Raw genomic sequence first — 20,540 nt, 5'->3', positions numbered from 1 at the left:
AATTGAACAGGTATTTTGTTGCATGTGCACAGGATTTGTTTTCTACACTTGCTTATATCTATCAAATTTCAAGGAGATCACATCTAGGCTGCCTAAAATCATTCACAGTAAGTAGAAGCACCAACTCAGTGAATTTTTTGATAAAATGAAAACAGTCCATGTAAAAACTATATATATATATTTATGAAAAATTAATTTAGAATCTGATTATCAAGTTGGGGTCCCTATTTCATATGTACAATGAACAGCAATAACATTATGTCCTCAATGGAAACTAAAAATTGTTGGGTTTTTTTTCAGATCTAGATTAAAAATAAGACAAAATAAAAACCAGTATTTTTTCAGGAATGAAGTCAAAGGGAGAACAAGGAATTTGACACAAGGAACAAACACAAATCTGACATCCTGGGCTTGTTTTGCTTGGCCTTGTTAGCCTGTCAGTGGGGATCTTAAAACTATTCAAGCCCTCTAAAACGAAGGTTGCTTTTCTGGTTTGTTCCTCAAAGCTATCCTGAAACAAAAGGTTTAATTTTAAAGAGAACTGGGCTTTCAACAATAGGGACTTTTCAATGTTAGTGTCCTACTAAGCATAGAGAGGGGCACTGTGGGTGCAACTAATCACAAGAAACTTTATCTGACCAAAGTTGGCAATTTAGAAAACGTTTGAATGTTAAACATTATCCATGCTGGCCTAATTTGGATGCATGTGAAGACTTTCACGTGCTCTTCACTTCAGTCTTTACAGTTAGATTGCAATCACTATCACCTAGCATCTGCTGTCTCAAGTTGTCTTGCCATTTTAGAGGGCCATTAATTTTACCCTAAAATTTAATCAAATTGTCCTCTAGAGTTGTTGGCCTTACTTCATTGCCTTTGAACATCTAAAAGACAAGCTTAGCCTTAACACCTCGTTTTGTAGAGCTGAAAAAAGAATGCTCTGGTAACTGTTTTACTCAAAACATTGAGTGCAAAAGCAGAGCGTATTATCTAAGGTCATTCCAATAGACACACATTTTATTAGCTTTTTAGATATCTAGCAGGGGTGGGGGGAAAATTTTCTCAAATATTTTTTTGCATTTCCATTTATCCATTAATTTCATCTGTTGTTTTTAATATATTTGAAAATGAGAAGCAAATCCCCAGTTATTAAAATTATCATTTGTATATGGACAATTTCATCAAAATAAATTCTTTAGATAACTATAAGCACAAAACATTGTTTCAGATCCTCTTTTCATTGCATTTTCTACATTCCTCTAAGTACTAGTAGTTGCTTACATTTTCTCCTTATAGCGGCCAGTTCCTGCTCAATTCGTAGGCAGACAGACTGTGTAAGTTCAAATGATATTCTTTGAAAAGCATCAAAATCTTCCACTGTGTAAACATGGGTGTCCGCAGGAGGCGATGCGATAGCTTCCAACTCCGTACGCACTGCATCCTTCACACCAACTGCAAATATTTCTACATCTGCATCCCTCAGCTTAATTGCAGGTTCTTTAAAAGCATCTGATGATTTTCCATCAGTGATAAGAATCATTACTCTCGGCACGTTTGGTCTTGATCCTTTGCTGGTAACAAATACTTTCTCCCTCACGTATGTCATTGCTTTGCCTGTGTTGGTAGATCCACCTCTGTAGGGGAAGGTGTTAATAGCCTGAATTATGTCTTCCACTCTGTTGTATCTGTTCAAAGAAAACTCCATATGGGGATCTCTGCTGTACTGGACAAGACTTATCTGTACTTTTCGAGGTGATATCTCAAAGCTTTTAACCAACACTTCCAAAAAGGCTCTTACTTTGACAAAATTGGCGATACCAATGCTGTAGGAACCATCCACTAAAAACACAACATCAGCTTTTACATCCACACCACGTGAGCATTCTGCAAAGGAAAAGAGCAACCACTGTAAACGGATTTTCAATAGCCATATAGCGTTACAATCACATCTGTAGTTCATATATCACACACAACTGCTTATAAACAAAGCAAACCATGCTAAGCAAAGCTGTGTCTCAGAAATAATAAAGGCATAATATTAGAAGAAGCATCAGAGATTTCATGAAGGAAGAGATACAATTTGAAAATTAGGTGGCTCCAAACTCACCCACTTGAACTTTTACTTGCTGTGTTTTTTCCATTATCGTTATTGGCTCACTGGGGGTCAGTCCTTTCATTGCATAAACATTAATTTGATACTCCGTGTCTGGAGAGAGATCTTTAACATTCAGAGCAGTTGTCTGAGGACCCACACTCAGTACATGCTGTTTTCCCCCAGCTATCATTGGAATGAACTGCAGACGATAGCCAGTTATTTGGCTTGGGGATGGATCCCAAGTGATTCTAACAGACTTTGAGGAGATCTGAGTTGCCACCAGATTTGAAGGAGGCTCCACCACTGAAAGAAATCAAAAGTAAATCCAAATATTAGGTACAATTATAAACATATTTTCTTAACAATTTTTATTTCTGGAATAAGTTTAGTTATCTTTGCTTGATCTTTACTAAAAATCACTTTTGGGTTTTTTAGCATAAATAGACAGAAATTAAGTACAGGACAGTCCAAATGAGACATCAGTGAGAGGGCAAAAACATGAGCAAGGCATTTGTGGTCCCCCAAGTATAGCATGAGTTCCAGGAGATGCGCTGCCCAGCTCTAAAACTGCTTCAATCAAAAGTGAAGGAAACACTTACAGGAACATGGTAGAAAATGTGAACAAATGCAGACTTGAGCAGAATACTACAATAGCAGAGTCATCTCTACTGCCATTTTTGTCAAAGAATAACTAGTTATTAAAACCTTACGGGGAGAGAAAGCTGCAATGATACAGCTTCATGTCTTTGTTTTCTCAGTTTCTCCAGTTTTCATGCTTTGGTTCTCAATTGTTCTCAATCCATTACATATTTTGACCCTTCACCAAGCAATTTTTTTCCCTTTAATACATTTTTCCACAGAAGTGATGCCTGTGTCGAAACTGCACATCACTGTGTTGCCTTTGAAACTATGGAATAATAGAGCTATTCCAAATCTGCTACATCACATGTTCTGTTATCCTGCATTTAAAGACACAAAACTGAAACCAGTTTTCCACACTTGCTAAGCGAAGCAACAGATGAAACTCTAGAAATAAAACAAGGGAAGTAGGGATAGCCTCTTCAATAGACATTGGAATAAACTGAAGCTACAAATACATTTTTTTAAGTGTCTCACCTTCTTCTCCACTAACCAGTTCACCTAGTTGTTCATCAACACCAGAGCACACTTGCAAGATAATTTCATTCTGTATATCCACAATTCCATCAAAATTAGCCACATTGAACACATGCTTCAGTGACGGCTGAGATGCAATTAGCTTGAGTTCCTTTGCATCTGCAGCTTTGATACCTAGAAGTTGTAATAGACAGGGCTATGGTTAAGTAGCCATAAAATACAGGCACCTTCAACATACTTGCGAAGTATTGAAACATCTTGGGGTAAAGCTGAGTTTAAATTAGTTCTGCCTTCTGTCATGATCAGTAATCAAACTACAAAATAATGACTAATGAAATGAGGTGGCAGACTTAATTTTCAACCAGGGAAAATAGTGTGGTGTAAGTGAAGAATGAGGCCAAGGTTGAAACTGTGCTAGTCAGTCATATTAATCTCCAAGTAGGAGCTACATAATTACCATCAAATTAACACAACTGATGTGTTCTACTCTGGAGGGCACAAATGACCCATTTCAAGGCATACACGTGAAAAGAGGGGCATAGTGAAATTCTTCAACCACACTGTCTGCAAAACTTATTAATTTTTTGTAAAAGTTAATCTCTCAATCATTAGAAAAACTCTACGTACCCAAGGAAAAAACTTCAACTCCTATGTTGCGAAGCTCTCTTGAAGGAATTTCTACATCATCTTGAGCTTTTCCATCAGTAATGACAATGGCTACTTTGGGAAACCCTTTTCTTGCTCCAGCAGACTCAGTGAAGGTGTTTTGAACAAGGTAATCAATAGCCTCACCTAAAACCAACATCACAAGTTGTGTCTTTTTAGACTTGCATGAACTAGGATATAAAGCAAATTTGAACTATGAAATGAAATGCTGAATAGGCATGTATGTGGGAAATCTGTACCTGTCATTGTGTTGCCACCTTTGTAAGGTATCCTTTTAATTGCATCAATAAGATCACTTCTTCTGAAATACTGATTTAAATTGAACTCTGTTCTTGTATCTGAACTATACTGAACAACTCCGACTCTTGTCTTTTCTTCTCCAATGTCAAAAGCTGATACAAGGGCAACCATGAAGTCCAGAATATATCCGAAGTTATTTCTTCCTACACTCCATGAACCATCTACCAGGAAAACTAAATCTGTCATTGCACTTATGGAGCATCCTGGAACACAATAGGGAAAAAAGGAAAACCAACTCTATTAGCAAATTAGCAACTGCATTCTTAAAAATCAGTGAGAAGTGTCTAAGGGAAACTTAGTAGGTAAAAGCCAAAGCAAATAAATATTTAAAAGACTGATTTTATCTGGGATACTTCGCGTGGGGAAACATTACTCACGTAAGTGAGCACCCATATGAGTTTGCTAACAGCCATTATCAAAAGGGAACTGCTTTGAGACATCTTTCACGCTAATCCACAAGATCTGTTATGCCACAACAGATGAAAACACCCATATAAAACTTTTTGCAATGATTGGATGCTACAGATTTTTTTTTTATTATTACTATTTGCACCTCGCATCTTTATTTCTCCATTATAACTGCACAGGTTCTTCTGCAAAGCCTTTTATCGACAGCCCAACACCTTTTGTTGATAGGACCAAGACACTCATAGATTTGCTCAGGTTAGTTGCATGAAATCCCTAGTTTCAGTACCAGCTTTGCACCTTAATCTTTCAATGTAGCTTATCTTTCTGTCACAAGTCCCTTCACAAGTTTTCTTAACTCTACACAACTTTACCAGTTAACTTCTTGGTAGGTAGCACAGAAGCACAGTTTAACTTTGTGTGCTAGATTTCAGATAAGATAAATGTCAGATAAGTTGAAAAGCAAAGCACCTTACTTTGTAATTGAGCCTCAACCTTCTTTTCCTCTGGTATCCCTGGGCCGCCTGTCTGAACTACACAAAGCACAACATAGACAAAATGAATGGGGGAAACGGTAAAATTTTTAAACATCAAAGAAAAGCGCATAAGGAATTAGAGACATGCATCTAACAAGCCTCAGAACACAAAAACATAAATGTAGGTTCTGAAAATACCACCTGTACTTACAGATTTGACAACATAGTATTCAGCATGACACAAAATACAGAAAATGTAAATATCTAAGAATCTTCTGTATTTGTACATCTTGTAGAGTCATTTCCTAAAAATTAACTGCAACATGCCTGGAAGAAATACCAGTATTACCCTTCTCTATCACCTAGGGGAATTGATAATTTTTCCATGGATCTTTGTGAAGTCTGAGACATGATACAAAATGTGTCATAGAAAAGAGTCTGCTGTGCATTTTTATTTAATTAAATTTATTTTATGCTTTTTAAATTATTAATATAAATTATTAAAGCTTAAATTCCATATTTTAGTATGCATTTAGGTCGATTGTGTCACATTTTATTATTATTTGATGAAGATAGTTTGCTTTCTCACACAGTATGCCAGTTCAATTCATTTGTTACTGAGGTCAATGATTGTCTCCCCCTTGAATTCAGCAGATGCAATTCATTGGGAAGAGGTATAGCTCAAAAAACGTAGTGGCCTCCTGCCAAGAATTCTATAGAGGTTGGCAGACACTCTATCCATGTTAGTATCCTTTGATCTCTTGCAAATTTTCTCTGCTTCCACTAGGACTAATAGAAAAAGGCTGTTCAGACAGCTCCATCGAAGGAGGGTTTAGGTATGTGGCAATTTTGTTGAAGAACTGGATCAAAGCCAAGTTTTGTGAATGACCTCTCAGTTTTCTTAATTGGCTTTCTAATTGTACTGCAGCTACTTACTTGTCAGCTGGCCAAAAACAGGCAGACTCTCCTCTCTGTCGTCATATGAAGCTATTGATACAATATACTCTACATCAGCTATAAGATCTGATATGACAGTTTGGGTAGTGCTAGGTGAAAGAGTAAATTCTTTAGTAGGTCCATCTGCAATAAATATATAAAACACTCAATGCAGCCTTAAAATACAATAATATTGATAAAATGGTTGTAAAACAAAATGCAACAGGCAATAATCTATCTCAAACCCAATAATAATTTTAGAATTATATACTTTCTGTTTTCATGAAGTATAAATATTGAAACATGAAATTTTAGGCTAATGTGGTTTTTTTAATAGTGAAAAAAATGCTAAAATGTTTAATAAATTACAGGAAATTTGAAACTTGATATGCACATACAAAATGTACTATCATCTAATAAATCATGTCCTGTTCTCATTCAATATCACTTTTACACTCATTATTTCTTAAAGTGAAATAGAATAATGGCTGTCTTACACAGCACAATACAATTCTTGAACTTTAAGGTAAAAGCATAGAAGAGGAGCAGAGTGATGATTCTACCTCCTTTTTGCTCTCTACAAAGCAAAAGCATCCAAAACTTGTTACCTGCAGTCCCAAAATGGTAAACACTAAGGCAAGAATAGCTCTAACTTGGAAGAAAAACTGTTTTTCCTGTATGCCCTTAGCTGCTACCCAGGCTTGATCACTAACTTACAAAAGATTTTAATGGCTCCTCTCATACCTAAGCTAGATATAGGCAAAAATAAACTCAACATTTCAAAACACGTAATCAGATTAAAAAATTTGACAGAACTCACCATTTGTTGGAACCACAGTTATTCTGTAACCCACTATTGCATCTGGTGGTCTTTTCCATGACATTTGAACATTATGTTCATCTATAATTGTAAAATTCAAGTCTGATGGTGGGTTAACTGCAAAAGATTTATACCAGGTAGATGTTTAATATCTTGAACAAGTTTTGGCAAATTAATTAATAAAATAATGTTGAGCAAAGCTTACTAAAATTGTCTTTGCATAAATTTGTTTCCAACAAATATAAAGATATATTGTTGGAAAAAGAGTAAAATAAAAGCTGACAAAATATGACAAAACATTAAAGAGTATATGCATTACAGAGGACAGCACAGAACATATGTTTCTTGAGTTGCCAAGACATTCAAGAATGGCCAGCAAAATCAAGCACAATAGAAAACACATTTGGATACATGTACAATGAGTTCACAGATAATCACCACATATGCAAACATTTCACATAACAATTAAAGGAAATTTTTTTACATGCTGGGTGCAATCCATACAAGCATGCCAAATCACAACCTGCTTACAATATCATGAGATCATTTAGGATGTGGAAAATACAGTACTCTTCTTAATTAGACATCAAAGAATTGATCAGCTTCTTTAATATAGTCTCTGCATATGATATTTCTTATCAATTTCACTGAATCTAGAAACTTGGCAGAGAAAATAAACTATTTAAAGAATACAGGAAAAGACTGGGCATTTAATGTTCAGTAAAGGGCCTAGATAGGAATATACATGCAAAATGTATATCAGCAATAATGATACACTGATGTATCATTATATTCCAAAATATGGAGAACTCCATCCCCTTGTTCCTAGAAGCCACTAAAGTGACATACTTTGCATATAGCAACAAAGGATTTAGGAACTAAGGGAGTAATAAATGGCATTAGTAGTGGTTGCAATTTGCCAAAATATTCGAGCTGATGAGAAGTTCTCGAAAATAAAATTCTACCTGTTTACACCAGATTTCTAAACAATTTCAAAGGTGTAAACTATTGTTTTCATGTTCCCTTTGCAGCAGGTGTACCCATACTAATAGTGGCATTTTAACATAAAATGCCAGTATGGTTCCAAACAACACAATGGTTAATTATGAAAAGACAACATCAAAATATATTTAAGGACATTTATTTTACAGAATTTATAGAAAACGGCAAAGAGGGCACCAGTGAACTGAACAAATGACTGCAAATAAAACTTGTAGGAGCTGATGACAGAAGTAACTGAACAGTACAGAAAGAAATAGTTTATATATGCTAATTTGCAGCATCATGCACACGTAAATGAATGTTGATTATTGGTTTTTTAGCTTCCCACAATGGACAAAGCCTCCATGTACAAGGTTCATTACACAAAGACATTTAATAAATATTTTATAATGATATTCTCTTTTTAAAATTGTCATGCTTATTCATGCAGTATTTTACTGACTCACTGTCAGTGCATGGTAGGTGTATTATATATTATTGTTTAAATAGGTCTACAAAGTAAGATTAGATCCAGCCATACTTTCCTTAACTACTAGTGAGAGAGTTTTGCAGGCATTTTTAAAAGACAGATCTTCTGTTTCATAGAAGATCTCCATCATATGTCAGATTTCATATCAGATTTGAATATAATTTTAAAAGCAGATAAAGTAGTAAATGCTAGAATGTTTAATTATGAAAAGACACTGTCCAATTACAAAAAGTAAAACTGAGCTAAAAATACATGACATTTTTTTCCTTTTAATTTTCTGTAATTTCTGACCAGAGGATAATATGGCTTTATAATACTGATACAATAGATAACACTAGTACTGAAGTAAATGTTATTTTTCCTGTTGTCCATACACAGGCAGTGAGATTAGACCATTAACCTGCATGCACAGTTTATTCATCATTCAATTTATGAGTATCACAATGCTAGAGATGGCAGGGTAGTTACTTAGTATCAAAATCATGCAACATGTGTTAATAGTAAAATACATTTAGATGATAAGAATATCATTATAAAATATTGTTTCAGTAGCAGTGGCTCAGGACAAATTTAATGCAAAGGCAGAGACAACTGACCTGAGCATGCTTTTAAAAAAATTCAGTACATGGAAAAAGTAGCGCCACCAACCTTGCAAGTAAATTGGCATGTTGCAGCAGAGACTTTAGGCTTTAACTGCTGAAGGACAGCAGCAGCCCAGCTTGTTGATATCCAAATGACCGGATTCCAGATAAACTGAAAAAGCTGACTGTGAGGAAAAGTCTTTAGCATTTTAAAGAATGTTTTTCCTTTTTATGAAAATTCAGATGTGGGTCTTGGCAGGTAACAAGAATAGTACATTGACACATGAATGATGTATCCATTCATCCAGGTGATCATAAACAATGGTACTGCAGGGAACTTGAAGGTCCCCTTGTCCATCCCATGGTCAAGACAAGATTGGCCACCCTGTGTCATTCCTGACATGTTTTCCTCAGATCATTCTTAAAGACCTCCATTATTGTCAAGACTGACAGCTTCCCACAGAAATTGCTCCAAAACCTCACTGCCTTTATCATCATAGTTATTTCTGACACCTAATCCCCGCCTTCATTGCTGTACTTAAATCCATTCATTCTCAGCCTATGGCTGGCTTATCAAACTCAAGCACTGAATACTTCTCCCATAGAAATCCAAAAAGGAATCTTTCTTGAGTGAAAAAAAAAAAAAGCTCTTTGGATCCAATGTCATCAAAATGTCTTCCAGATGGCCTGTGAGCTTTTGATACTCAAACAGAATCTCCAAAACATCCATGGACCTTCACAGGGGTCAGATTTCACCCAAGTGAAACCAGCTGTGGGGTGAAGACCAAACCATGGTCATATGACTGAGAGTAGTAAGCTGATCTGAAGTACAGAAAAATGTTTACATGATAAAAACCTTATTGTGATAATAAAACAGGGCAACTGTTACTCCATCTCATTAAAATTCTTCTTCTAGAAGGGAATTCACCAGTGGAAAAATAATACATTTGCAATACTGAATCAAACCAGAGTCTAGGAAAAAAATGCCCCTTGTTGTTGTAGGAGTTTTCCCCTTTACAGGGACAAACCTTAAAATTTCACTCAACAAAATCTTATGTGTGAGTGCAGCTTAACTCCAGCAAGCAGTCTTGATGTCAGGCTACTTGCAGCAGTGAAGTTGCACCTATTCTTAGTGTAGTGACACTGCTGATGCTGTGTCCATCAAAATCCATGCCAAACCTCCCACTGACTTGTCAAGGTACAGGATCATGATCGTAACGTGTCATGGTGTTGTAGTATTGCCTTCATACAGTGATCCAACTGTGGATGCACAGAAATGCACGGCTGCCCTACAGGTTTCCAGAGCAGCAAAAACATATCCTGCTGTACAACAATCATGTTTCCACAGCATTAATTTTGACCACCCTTAGAATTGTGTTATGATCATTTCCTTAACTGGATCCTCTATATTATGCACCACGAAAGAAAAACAAAAGAAAAAAATCATACATAATATACTTTACGCATTGCCAGTTTTTGTGTTATATACACATGTAATTAAAAAAAAAAAAAAGAGGGCAAAGCATCTTTCTCATGCTATGCAGGTCTTATATTAGCTTGTATTACTTCACAGGAAATATAAAAAATTTACAGCTTTTTGCAGATAACACAATGTGACTGCTAGAGGATCCCAATGAATACCTTAACAAGACAGAAATAAAATGTAACTGGAATATCAAGTAGTTTATATCTAGAACCAGATTTAGAAGTGATAGAAGTTGGAAGTAGCTGCCATCCACAATCCCTATGTGAAATATATTTTGTGATTCCATCATGGGAATAGACACACTATAATTAGCATGTAAAATAATGTGTTAGCCCATGTTAAAATATCATACAATCTACAGAAGCTGAAGAGTAAGCTCAGCCTTACCATCCCAGTGATAAGGCCTGCTGAGGCTGGAAGGTGCCAGAACTCTTCATTTACTATTTTTTCAGAAGTTGCATGAATTTGGTTCAACTAACTAGATCATCACCCCAGTTAAGCTGCTCTGAAGCCTGCATTGTCAAGGTGACTGGAATGACCTACAGCCTACAATTGTAGTAAAGAGCAACTTCTAAAAAGAGCAGTTCTCAGACTTGTTAGATATTCATTGCCAATCACAACACAGAAATATTGCCATCTGTATCTTTGCATTTTTTAATTTTATATATGTTTATGAAACTTCTTCAAATTTGAATGCAAAGCTCATAAATGTACTTTAAAAAAATCATTTAAAACTACATACCTATACAAATAAAGACATATATAACATAACCCATATATATATACACACACATTGTATGTATGAATATTTACCAAATTTTACACCTGTGTGCATATATATGTATATGCCTGTGTATATACACTTACACATGCATGTATATTTTGCTTCTAATTAGCAGAAGAAAAAAGTATAGTCACCCCCATGTATATAAAAATTTAAATTTCCCATGTCAATCTACATGGCTCTCCATTTAGGAACTTGGAAATCAATAGCTTCTTTCTCAAAAGATATTGCCATCAAAAGATAATAAAATAATGGTTCTACCAACGAGTTTCAAAACTTCAAAAGTTTCAGCTATCTCAGGTCACCTCTGAATTACTGAGCCAATGAAAATTAACGTACTTAATACAGATTTATTACAAGCCAAAAATTCTAATCCTTTGCAACTGCTATGCTGCAATTATTTGTCATTTATTATTCTGGTGTCCTGGTAACAGATTTTTCACCAGACAAACCTTTTTATGCACAAAGGTTCCACACCTGGATCAGTGATGCCCTCCTTCCCTACCTCCAGCCTAGAAAACAGACTTTTCTAGGTCTGAACCAATTCCTGAAAAACTGAAGTCAGCCCCTTCAGAAGCTCAGTTAGGCTACAGAAAATCAACTATTTCCTCATTTCTTTCCTGTGCCTTTGAAAATCCCTTTGTATTAAGAAACATGATATGCTACAGAAGCCATGAAAACATCACGGTAATAACTGGAGGTTATAATTAATAGATTCTTCACATGCCAATGTACTTAACTATGACTAGAATAAGAGCCTTTGGCTCTCTGTGATCACAGATGAAAAAAATACTGTAACAGAAAAAATTCTGACGTGGACAGACATGGAATGCACTGAAGTATTGCTGTGCTGGACTAACAAGGCACAAAACAACTTTAAGTATAAACAACTTTATGTAAGTATAAAATATAGAATCACACATGAGGAGTTTAAGCTGGGAGAGAGATATCAGAAGGATTGCAAAATAAAACAAGAATTTCACTGTAAAAGGAAAGCAAAAATGCTGAGCATAAAAACAGATTTGCTTCCTTGACCACCATAAACAAAAACTTCCCCAGTGAAAGGGCATGAGTGCATTTAGACTATATGTGGGCTTTCCTCCCTCTACTCCTACAGTGACAGCCCAACGAGAAACTCCTGTTCTGCTGTACCTCTGTAGAAAACCTCTAAAGCCATTATTGCAGCTCACTTACTGCTCACTGCCAAGAGCAGCAGAGCACAGCTCTCACAAAGCACTTCAGAGCAGCTGTGATGCTGATGAAAAAAGTTCAGGAATCTATGGGCAGCAGCATCAGATAAACACCAATCTCCTCCCAGGGGAGACTGAAAAATGAAAGCTGAAGGAGGGCAGAAAATAAAACTAAGCTTGTTCTTTCCTCTGCTCTCACCCCATCTTTCCACATCATATCAAGAATCTTCATCACATTAAATGGCCCTCTCCCTTATTCTCCTCTCACTTTTTCATCCTATCAAGTGTCTTCCCACACCTTTGGGAAAGAAATTTTAAAATGCATGTCCTGTGAATGGTACGTGGAGAGTCAAAAAGAACCAAGAAAAGAGACACAGGACTGACTGACTGGTGGGGGAGGATAGCTTTGCCACAAAGTGATCTCAAATTTGGAAAAATAAGACCAAGGGACAAATGTTCACAGAAGAAAGTCAGTTCAGCAAACAAGATCTAAGATGCAATTACACCAAAATAAAGTAAATATATAAGTAAGGAAATAATTTGCTAAAGTAAATAAGATGCAATTTACAAAATTATGCAAACTTGCAGCACAAAATTAAAACAGTGCAGAATAATGATCAGTATAGTGCAAACAAAAGCCCCACTGTAAAAATCTCTACAAAAGCAGTTCCCACCACAGCAAGTTCTAAGCCACTCCTAGTTTTGAACTTTCATTTTCAGCACCACTATTTCTCACTCCGTTTTCAGCACCACAATTTTTCACCCCACACTTCTCTGCTCTTACTTCAAAACTCTGGAGGTAGGAGAATTTTCTCATAGAAACATGATCACTGTAAATTAGGTATTTTATTTATCAAACATTTCTGAGTGCAAAATAATGTAAGTTCTGTCCAAGAGCCCTCTACAACTCTCAAGATCAGGTTTTATCCAGTCTTTTGCTTGGCAATAGTGCATTCTCCAACATCTAATCAAGGTCATCCAGCTATGTGTCAAGATTCGCTGTTATAACCCTGCTGCTCCAAATACATTTTTGTAGCTTGCTTTAACAGTGCTGAAGCCATGGCTGGTTTAGTCTACACTATAGATAAATAAAACACCTTCGCTTACATTCCAAAATAACATACTCCACACATGTAAATCGTAGCGCAGGACAACAGCAATATTAGTCCAGCTCTAAGTGAGATCTCTTCTAAGATGGGGAAGAATGCACAAACACATCCACTCCCTTCCTCCATCAAAAATGTACACTTTCTCTGCTTTCTCTGGCACAGCAGTCCTGCGTTTCAAATGCAACTCTGAAATGACTTCAAATGACCTTTTTTGGTTCCTTTGCCAACAGCAACACAGCACAAGAGAAAGGCAGTGGAATGATTCTCTCCTAGGGTGACCAGATGTTGCAGTACTGGAAAAAATGCCATCTTTTCCAGAAAGCCAGTATATTTTACATCTGCATGCCCCAAGTGAGCACTTTACTACTGCTTAGGGGGCAAACACTGCAGAGGCATCTCTGACACCCCATGCTTTTAGAAGAAATCAGCCAAGGTGGCCAAGTCCAGACAAGGGAGCTTGTGGCAGGCCATGATCAGGGAACTTGTTTCAGTTCAAGACAGAAAGAGAAGGAAGGCAAAAAAAAAAAAAAAAGAATTATCAGTTGCTGGCTTCTGTTTTTTTCCAGTAAATCCAGGAGAGTTCCCACCTATGATGGAGTCAGGTCCCAGAGGTCAGATCAAGTCATTTCAGTGCAGGACGTTCAGCCTTTTTATTGCCCCTGGAATCCACTGCTGGCAGAAATGCCATGACTATGACCAAAAAGCCAAGCAGCTCACACTGAGGGCACAAGACACTGTTGCTGTTAATCTACTGAGGAGCAAATGCCAGGCCAGGCCATGTTGAGCCACGCTGTGGCAAGTGTAGTAATGAAGATGGGTCTCCCCAGGTCTTCAGCTGGAGGCAGGATGCTGCCAGGGCTGCCAGGGGCCTCAGCCTCCAGAGAGACTGCGCTGAGGAGGAGGAAGAGAAGGAAAAGGAAAGCCTTTTTGGAGGTGACGGTACCACATGCATGCCAGAGCCTTGGAGCCCCGGCTGCAACAGCAAGGCCTGGCCCAGCCTTCCCTTCAGCGGTGCCTGTGACACATGTCACAGTGCTGGCAGCACTTCCCCAGGCGTGTTCCCCGGGTCAGACCCAGCACAGAAGCTGAGGTGTCCCTGAGGGAGGGTCCGGCCTCCCCGAGGCTCAGCCGGGGGTTGCCCCGCCGAGCAGGGGAGGCCGATGCACTGGCAGGCCGGTGGGGCAGGGGCGAGGCGTCCGGCCGGACACAACACACAGGCGCAGAGAGCCAGACTCTGTTGGAGCATTTTATTTCAAAGTTGCAGGTTGTTGAGTAGTAGGTTTTCCGTTTCCTCTCTCAGCATTACTAAAAGAGGCCAGAGACCAGCCCTTCTTGGTCCATCCTGGGGACAGAGCCATGTCCCCAGCCATGCCGGGCTGCCCGCCAGTGGCAAAGGGCTCCTTGGGCCCTGCGCCCGGGTGGTCACACCGGCTGGCCCACGTCCTGCCTGTGGGGTGGTGTGGACAGCACACCAGAGGGACAGAGAGAGGGAGCTACGGTCCGGCCCACTTGCCGGGAGAAACAGAACACAGAAGGAGCTGGGCAAGGAAGGAGAGGCGTTTCTCTGAAGGAGAGAAAGAAAGCAGGTGAAGTATTCACACTCAAAAACAGAGAGGGAGTGAGCCAGTAGCTCAAGGCTGATTGGGAGGTTTGCTGGTCAGCGGGGCACCGGGGCAAGAGGGCAGGGAGGAGAAGGTTACCTTCAGCCTCGATGGAGGAGAGGAGGGCGGCTGCACACAGAGCAGCGACTGCCGAGCACAGCGCTGTCTTCATTTCTGCCCTTTCAGATCACAACAACATGAATGAATCTGCAATGATGGGGAAGGGAGGAAGGGGGAGAAACGAGAAGGAAATGATACATGTGGATTAAAGGATTGCGTGGGTGTATTCATGAAATATAAAAAAGACAAACCGTGGATTTCACTTTGTTCCCTTATCCCCAGCCCCCACCCACGGGACCAGGTTGAAACCTCTAGACTTGAAAGCTGTCCAAGACGACGAAAGATCTGTGTGACTAACTGGAGAGTCTCGTCTCACTATAATGTGCCTTTTGTTGCTGAACCCTTTCCAATCACAGTAAGCACTTGAAGCTTTAACCCAGTTAGGGTTAATTTGATCAGGGAAGCGCAGTGAAGATCTGTGCCTCCGCACAGGCAGGAGCCAGAAGGGAGCTCCATGACTTCATCGCTGAATGTGATGATAGCTAATTCAGAGGTCATTCCTGCTTTGGATCAACTAAATGTCTCTTTCAGCTGGGGATTTTAATCGGCTCCTTTTTCATAACTGTTGAACCACTTAGTTAGCTTTGTTTTACTGGTCTCAAGGCAGTTTGGAAACTGTAATAAAACTTTTTTGAGGGGTTCTGCCTACAATTGCGCTATTCTTCATTTCTTGAAAGTCTGAAATAGGTTATACAGAAGTGTGTGTAACACATCTGAAATTTGACACGTCTGTCTAGCCATGATGTTTCAACATCTGATAATTCATTTACATGTCCTGAGAGAAAATATATTTAAAATACACTATATAAAGCTGACAGGCATAAGAGTCTCACACCAACTGCCGGTAGTCTAGCAAAAGAAGTGGGATTAGGCCAAGTTAGTGGATCTTAATTGCGAACAGCCATACCTTCATAACTATATGCTCTAAACCATGTAAAATTACTGCCAATTACCCTAGCAAAACTTTCCAAATTATTTCCTTGTCTAAGTAAAATCTAATATGAACCTACACATGCATGTGTTTCTGTAGTTTCAGATTTTCTATCTCAAGAAGTAGGAGAGTGGCAATTTGTATGAATAAAGTCATACATGCATCATATGTCATAATTAGACTGGGGGAAAGATAATTCCAAAGCAATTAGGCAACAGATTTTATCAGGAATGTTCCAAGACCAAAACAAAACAAGAAAACATAAATCATTAGCCTGCAGAAGCAACTGAAAGGGAAAACAATATTCTTCTACCATCTAAAGAACTACCCAGCAAGGCACATTTGCTGGGAAGATGCTATGGAGATCCAGGAACTTCCCAGTTACTGACTCTGAACTTAATAGGCTTCATTTGAGCAGCTGTATATACTTGCCTTAGCCAAACGCCTTGACGGCACACGAAAATACTAAAAGCTCAACAAAAATCTAATCAAAGGTTTCAGTCTAATGGCAGTTCCAGGGGCTAAACAGAGGAGTAATATTGACCATAATGACACTAACCCAAAAAAGGCCAAGCTCTGAAAGCTCCAAAATCATATCACTGCTCTGCGTGGGAAACGGCTGCCCCTGGGCAGATCCACAGCATCCTGCAGTGAGTTTAAAGATCGCCTAAATTCAACGCTACAGGACATTTTGTCCTGATAAGCTCGTGCGAGCTTTGACTGCCATCTTTTGATCGTTTTGAAAAGCAACAGAAATTAATCATCTCACAATGGCATCTAGGAATTCTCCACTGCTGCAGGTCTTCCATTCCTGATACACGTTTTTATTTCATTAAATACACCACCTCAGCCGAAGCATTCATTTACTAACCTAAAAACACTGTTTCCTTCTCACGATTTTAGGTTTTTCAAACCCTGGAGGTGGCAGAGGACACCTACTGGCTCAGCAGGGACAAAGCAGACTTTGTGTCCGCACTAAAGGTTTTCTCATTGATCTTTAGAGACCACTTAGAAAGATTCAGACCCGAGCTTTCACACTACCAATCCTATCTCAGACTAATTCAACCTACAAAAGCTTAGCCAAAGCATTTCTAAACCACACAATGCACGACATTTAACACTTTCAAGAAGAAAAAACTAATGTAAACGGAAAAAGAAAAAAAAAACGCAGGAAAAGCCTATCAAAGATATAAAAAACTGGAAGCAGGACAAAGCATCACCGGCAGCTGCACACACAAGGGAGGGAAGCGAGAGCTGCTGCCAAAGCCGCAGCGGTAGCGGGCCTGCAGGCGCCCTGGGCGCTGACAGCAGGCTCCGCCTGGAGCCTCCGGCCACCCCGAGCCTCCGTCTCCGGGACACCACCGCCCCTGCTCGCCTTTCTGCCCAGGCACCCGTCCGCGGGCAGCGCTCGGGGCCGGCATCCCGCCGGGCTTCCCCGTGCCTTTCCCGGGCTGACAGCCAGCAGCCCCGGGGCGCTCTGCCCTGAGCCTCTCCGCCCGCCCGGCCGCAGCCTGCAGCCGGCTCTGGCATGCCCAACGCGCGCACACACGCTCCTTCCTAATCCCGCGGCAGCTTCCAGCCCGAGGTGCGTTGGAAGGGGCTGCGTGCGTGGTGCGTGCGGACAGAGCGGGACGCGGGGGTCGGCGGGCAGGGGACCCCGCTCCTGCGCGGGCACACACAGACCTTCCGGGGTGGCCGCAGGGTGTCGGGGTCGGTGACGGGACAGCTCCTCCGGCGATGGCTCCGGTGGTGCTCGCAGCGGCGGGAGCCGCAGCCGTCGGACCTGGATAAAGGGAGGAGGATAAAGGATGAAGCTCCGGGGGCACCTTGTGGAGGGAGCAGCAAGTAGCAGCAGCGGCGAATGAGGAGCAGCAGCAGTGGCAACAGTGAGCGCAGAGGAGGCGTCTCGATTACTGTAGCTCCCGGTGCGAGGGGTCTGTCTGGGAAGACTTGCCTTCTCCAAGTGGGAAGAGCCTCTTCTCAATCTGCTACTTAATAGAGGGCTGTTCCCAACTCTCAATTTACCCTCGTAAACGGTTACGAAACTTCAGGGAAGGTGGACTGCTGCCACCGGGTGATATATGCGCTGCTGTGCTCCAGCAAGGAAGGGGATCCACTTCTGGAAACTGGCGCATACCTCCGCGCATTCCTGCGGCATGAGACGGGAGCCGCGGCGGCAGCGCGCCCGGAGGCAGGGGCCCGGCCCGCCGCCCCCTCCCTCCCTCCCCTAGGCTTCCCAAACGGGGAGGACACGGGAGGGCAGTGGAAAAATTGAGTCTCCGAGCAGGCTTCGACGGACGGCGGCGCGGAGGGTGTCCCCGGCCGAGGGGTTCCACGCAACCCCCGCCGCCCCCGCGGAGGACCCGAGGCTGGGCTGATCCCTGGCACAATCTTCTTGCAAAGGAGTGCGGGCACTCCCAGGAGCCTTGAGGGCAAAGGTGATAATAATCATGGTGTCACGGTTCAGGTGTGTCTAACCTCAACCGTATGCAGCCATACATACATTAAACCTGCATTAAATACACACTCCCCCCGACAGCCCTCCGCCTGCGGCGGGGCGGGTACGGTTCCCCGGGCTGAGGGACGGGGCGCACGGCCGCACCGACCGTCCCTCGGACCCCGCGGAAAATCCGCGCCCGTAGCCCATGTCTGAAATTCTGTGCCTTCAGGAACTTCACCTTCCAAAATCGGATAATCCGCTGGGGGACAGGCTCCGCGAGGGTCTCCCATCACTCGCTTTCGGGAGCCTCCCCGGGCCCCCCGACGTGTTCCGGCCTCTGCAGCACGCCGTGCCAGAGAGTGACACGGCAAAATAGCCGGGCCCTTCTCTGCCCGAGGGCCCAGACAGTGCATCCCGGGGGGCCCCGCGCCAGCAGCGGGGCTGCTCCCACACCCGTGGGGAACGGCATCCCCCGTAACGCTCGCGGTCCTCCGGGACCCCTTCAGGCTAAAATACGGGATGTCACCGTCCCCTCGGAGCGGGTGCGCAAACTCGGGACGCGGAACAGAGATGAGCGAGGAGCAGGGGTAAACAGGGAGGGGGAGAAGCTGGGGGTTTCTCCCGGCCGCAGCCCCGCTCGTCCCGGAGCTCCAGCGCCGCGGCCCCGCCGCACCGCGGCCATCCGTGGTGCCGGAGCGCCCCCCGGTGGCGGCGCTGGGCAGGAGCGGTGACCGACAGTCCGTCTGTCCGCCTGCCGAGGCTGCCGCTGGGCCCCGGGGCCACCGCTGTGGGGACCAGATGGAAAACAGGGCCAGGAAGGGCGGAGAGATGGGGCCATGCCTCAGCGCGAAGCTCGGGAGCCCCGCTCGGAGCGGCCGGGGGCATTCCGGGGCCGCACTGGGTGCCTTTCGGCTCCGTGCACGACATGACTGCAGTCATCGCGGGGGCTCCAGCCGGGGTGGAAGTGACCGATAGCGGAGGTTAATATATTATCAGAGGACCGCTCCTGGGCACTTTTCCGCAGGACTGGGAGATCAAGAACCTGTCGGCAGGAGGACTTGTGTCTCCTGAGCTTCATTTCTGCAACAGACCTGTCATCTACACAAGAACCCAAATGCTAAAAAGAAAGTGATAACCAGAAGACATGCGCTGACATTTCCAGACACTTTGGAAGCGAGTCAGCTCCTCTTTGGGACACGGCACAGTTTCAGCTGTAGAATGCACTTTCCAAAAGCAACATGTCCTGCACTGATAAAACTCTTGACCTATTAAACCCCCTTGCCCAACTGTTGAGTTGGATTTTCTCTTTTGGCATCATTTTGGCATGGGGAACTGGATTTCTTCCTATCCAGGTCTGATATGGAAAAGCAATATTTCTAAGTAATAGTATATTTTAAAAATTTTAGTTCCCCGAATGAACACACCAAGAACATGAATATAAATGTGGTGTGGAAAATAGTTTCTTAAGAGTGAACATTAGGGATTACAATGAAATATCCTTCCACAGGAAGTGAATTAATGCAAATGAGGTATTTTTATCACTTGTGCACTTCAACGATATTTTTTTACAATATACTGTGGATTTTTTCATCACAGGATAATCAAGATTTTATGTTAATAGTTAAAAGCAATTAATGCAAAAATGAAGCTGGAAGAAAATATGCATTGTTCTATGGAAAAGTTAAATCACCCAGAAATATTGTTTAAATAATTTGGTGTATCGCTACAAGTGGATTTACAGTAGTGGAGGCTTTGAAAGCAAGGGGTCTTTCAGGTCTGCAAGAAGTTCATACACTCTCCCTCACAGACCTAGATGCTGCTGAGGAGAGTATGTCCCCTTCCTCTCAGCTGACCAGCATTGCTTAATTTCTTCATAGAAAATAAGATTCAGAGCTGGCAAGAGTAAACAATTAATTGACTCCAAGGGCAGCAGGATTTTTTTCTTATCCTTATCTCCTTATTCTAACTCTTCTAACCATGATTCTCCTAAGATCATTTACGTGCAAAATACACCAT

The 20,540-nt window shown here is 41.6% G+C and overlaps 1 protein-coding gene across 6 annotated transcripts in view; it reads right to left on the bottom strand.

Annotated features, from left to right (window-relative positions):
• COL12A1 (collagen type XII alpha 1 chain) overlaps window positions 1-18,781 on the bottom strand; it is a 100,770-nt gene extending 81,989 nt beyond the window's left edge. For 2 of the 6 annotated variants that reach the window (XM_030945581.1, XM_030945583.1), the window contains exons 1-10: window positions 17,768-18,199; window positions 15,133-15,240; window positions 6,812-6,928; window positions 5,992-6,135; window positions 5,056-5,112; window positions 4,114-4,377; window positions 3,836-4,000; window positions 3,209-3,382; window positions 2,105-2,395; window positions 1,279-1,881 (exon numbers count right to left, since the gene is read on the bottom strand). In XM_030945581.1, the coding sequence (XP_030801441.1) occupies window positions 1,279-1,881; window positions 2,105-2,395; window positions 3,209-3,382; window positions 3,836-4,000; window positions 4,114-4,377; window positions 5,056-5,112; window positions 5,992-6,135; window positions 6,812-6,928; window positions 15,133-15,205 (1,888 nt within the window). In that variant the 5' untranslated portion in view covers window positions 15,206-15,240; window positions 17,768-18,199. Of the gene's footprint in view, window positions 1-1,278; window positions 1,882-2,104; window positions 2,396-3,208; window positions 3,383-3,835; window positions 4,001-4,113; window positions 4,378-5,055; window positions 5,113-5,991; window positions 6,136-6,811; window positions 6,929-15,132; window positions 15,241-17,767; window positions 18,200-18,221; window positions 18,241-18,762 lie in introns of those variants that run through there. The other 4 variants (XM_030945580.1, XM_030945579.1, XM_030945578.1 and 1 more) reach the window with 4 other exon arrangements.
• Window positions 18,782-20,540: the final 1,759 nt, after the last annotated feature.

The sequence above is a fragment of the Camarhynchus parvulus genome, chromosome 3 (assembly GCF_901933205.1).
Source record: "Camarhynchus parvulus chromosome 3, STF_HiC, whole genome shotgun sequence".
NCBI lineage: Eukaryota > Metazoa > Chordata > Aves > Passeriformes > Thraupidae > Camarhynchus > Camarhynchus parvulus.
Note: the sequence above shows the minus strand (reverse complement) of the source record. Positions and strands in the feature narration are given on the sequence as shown.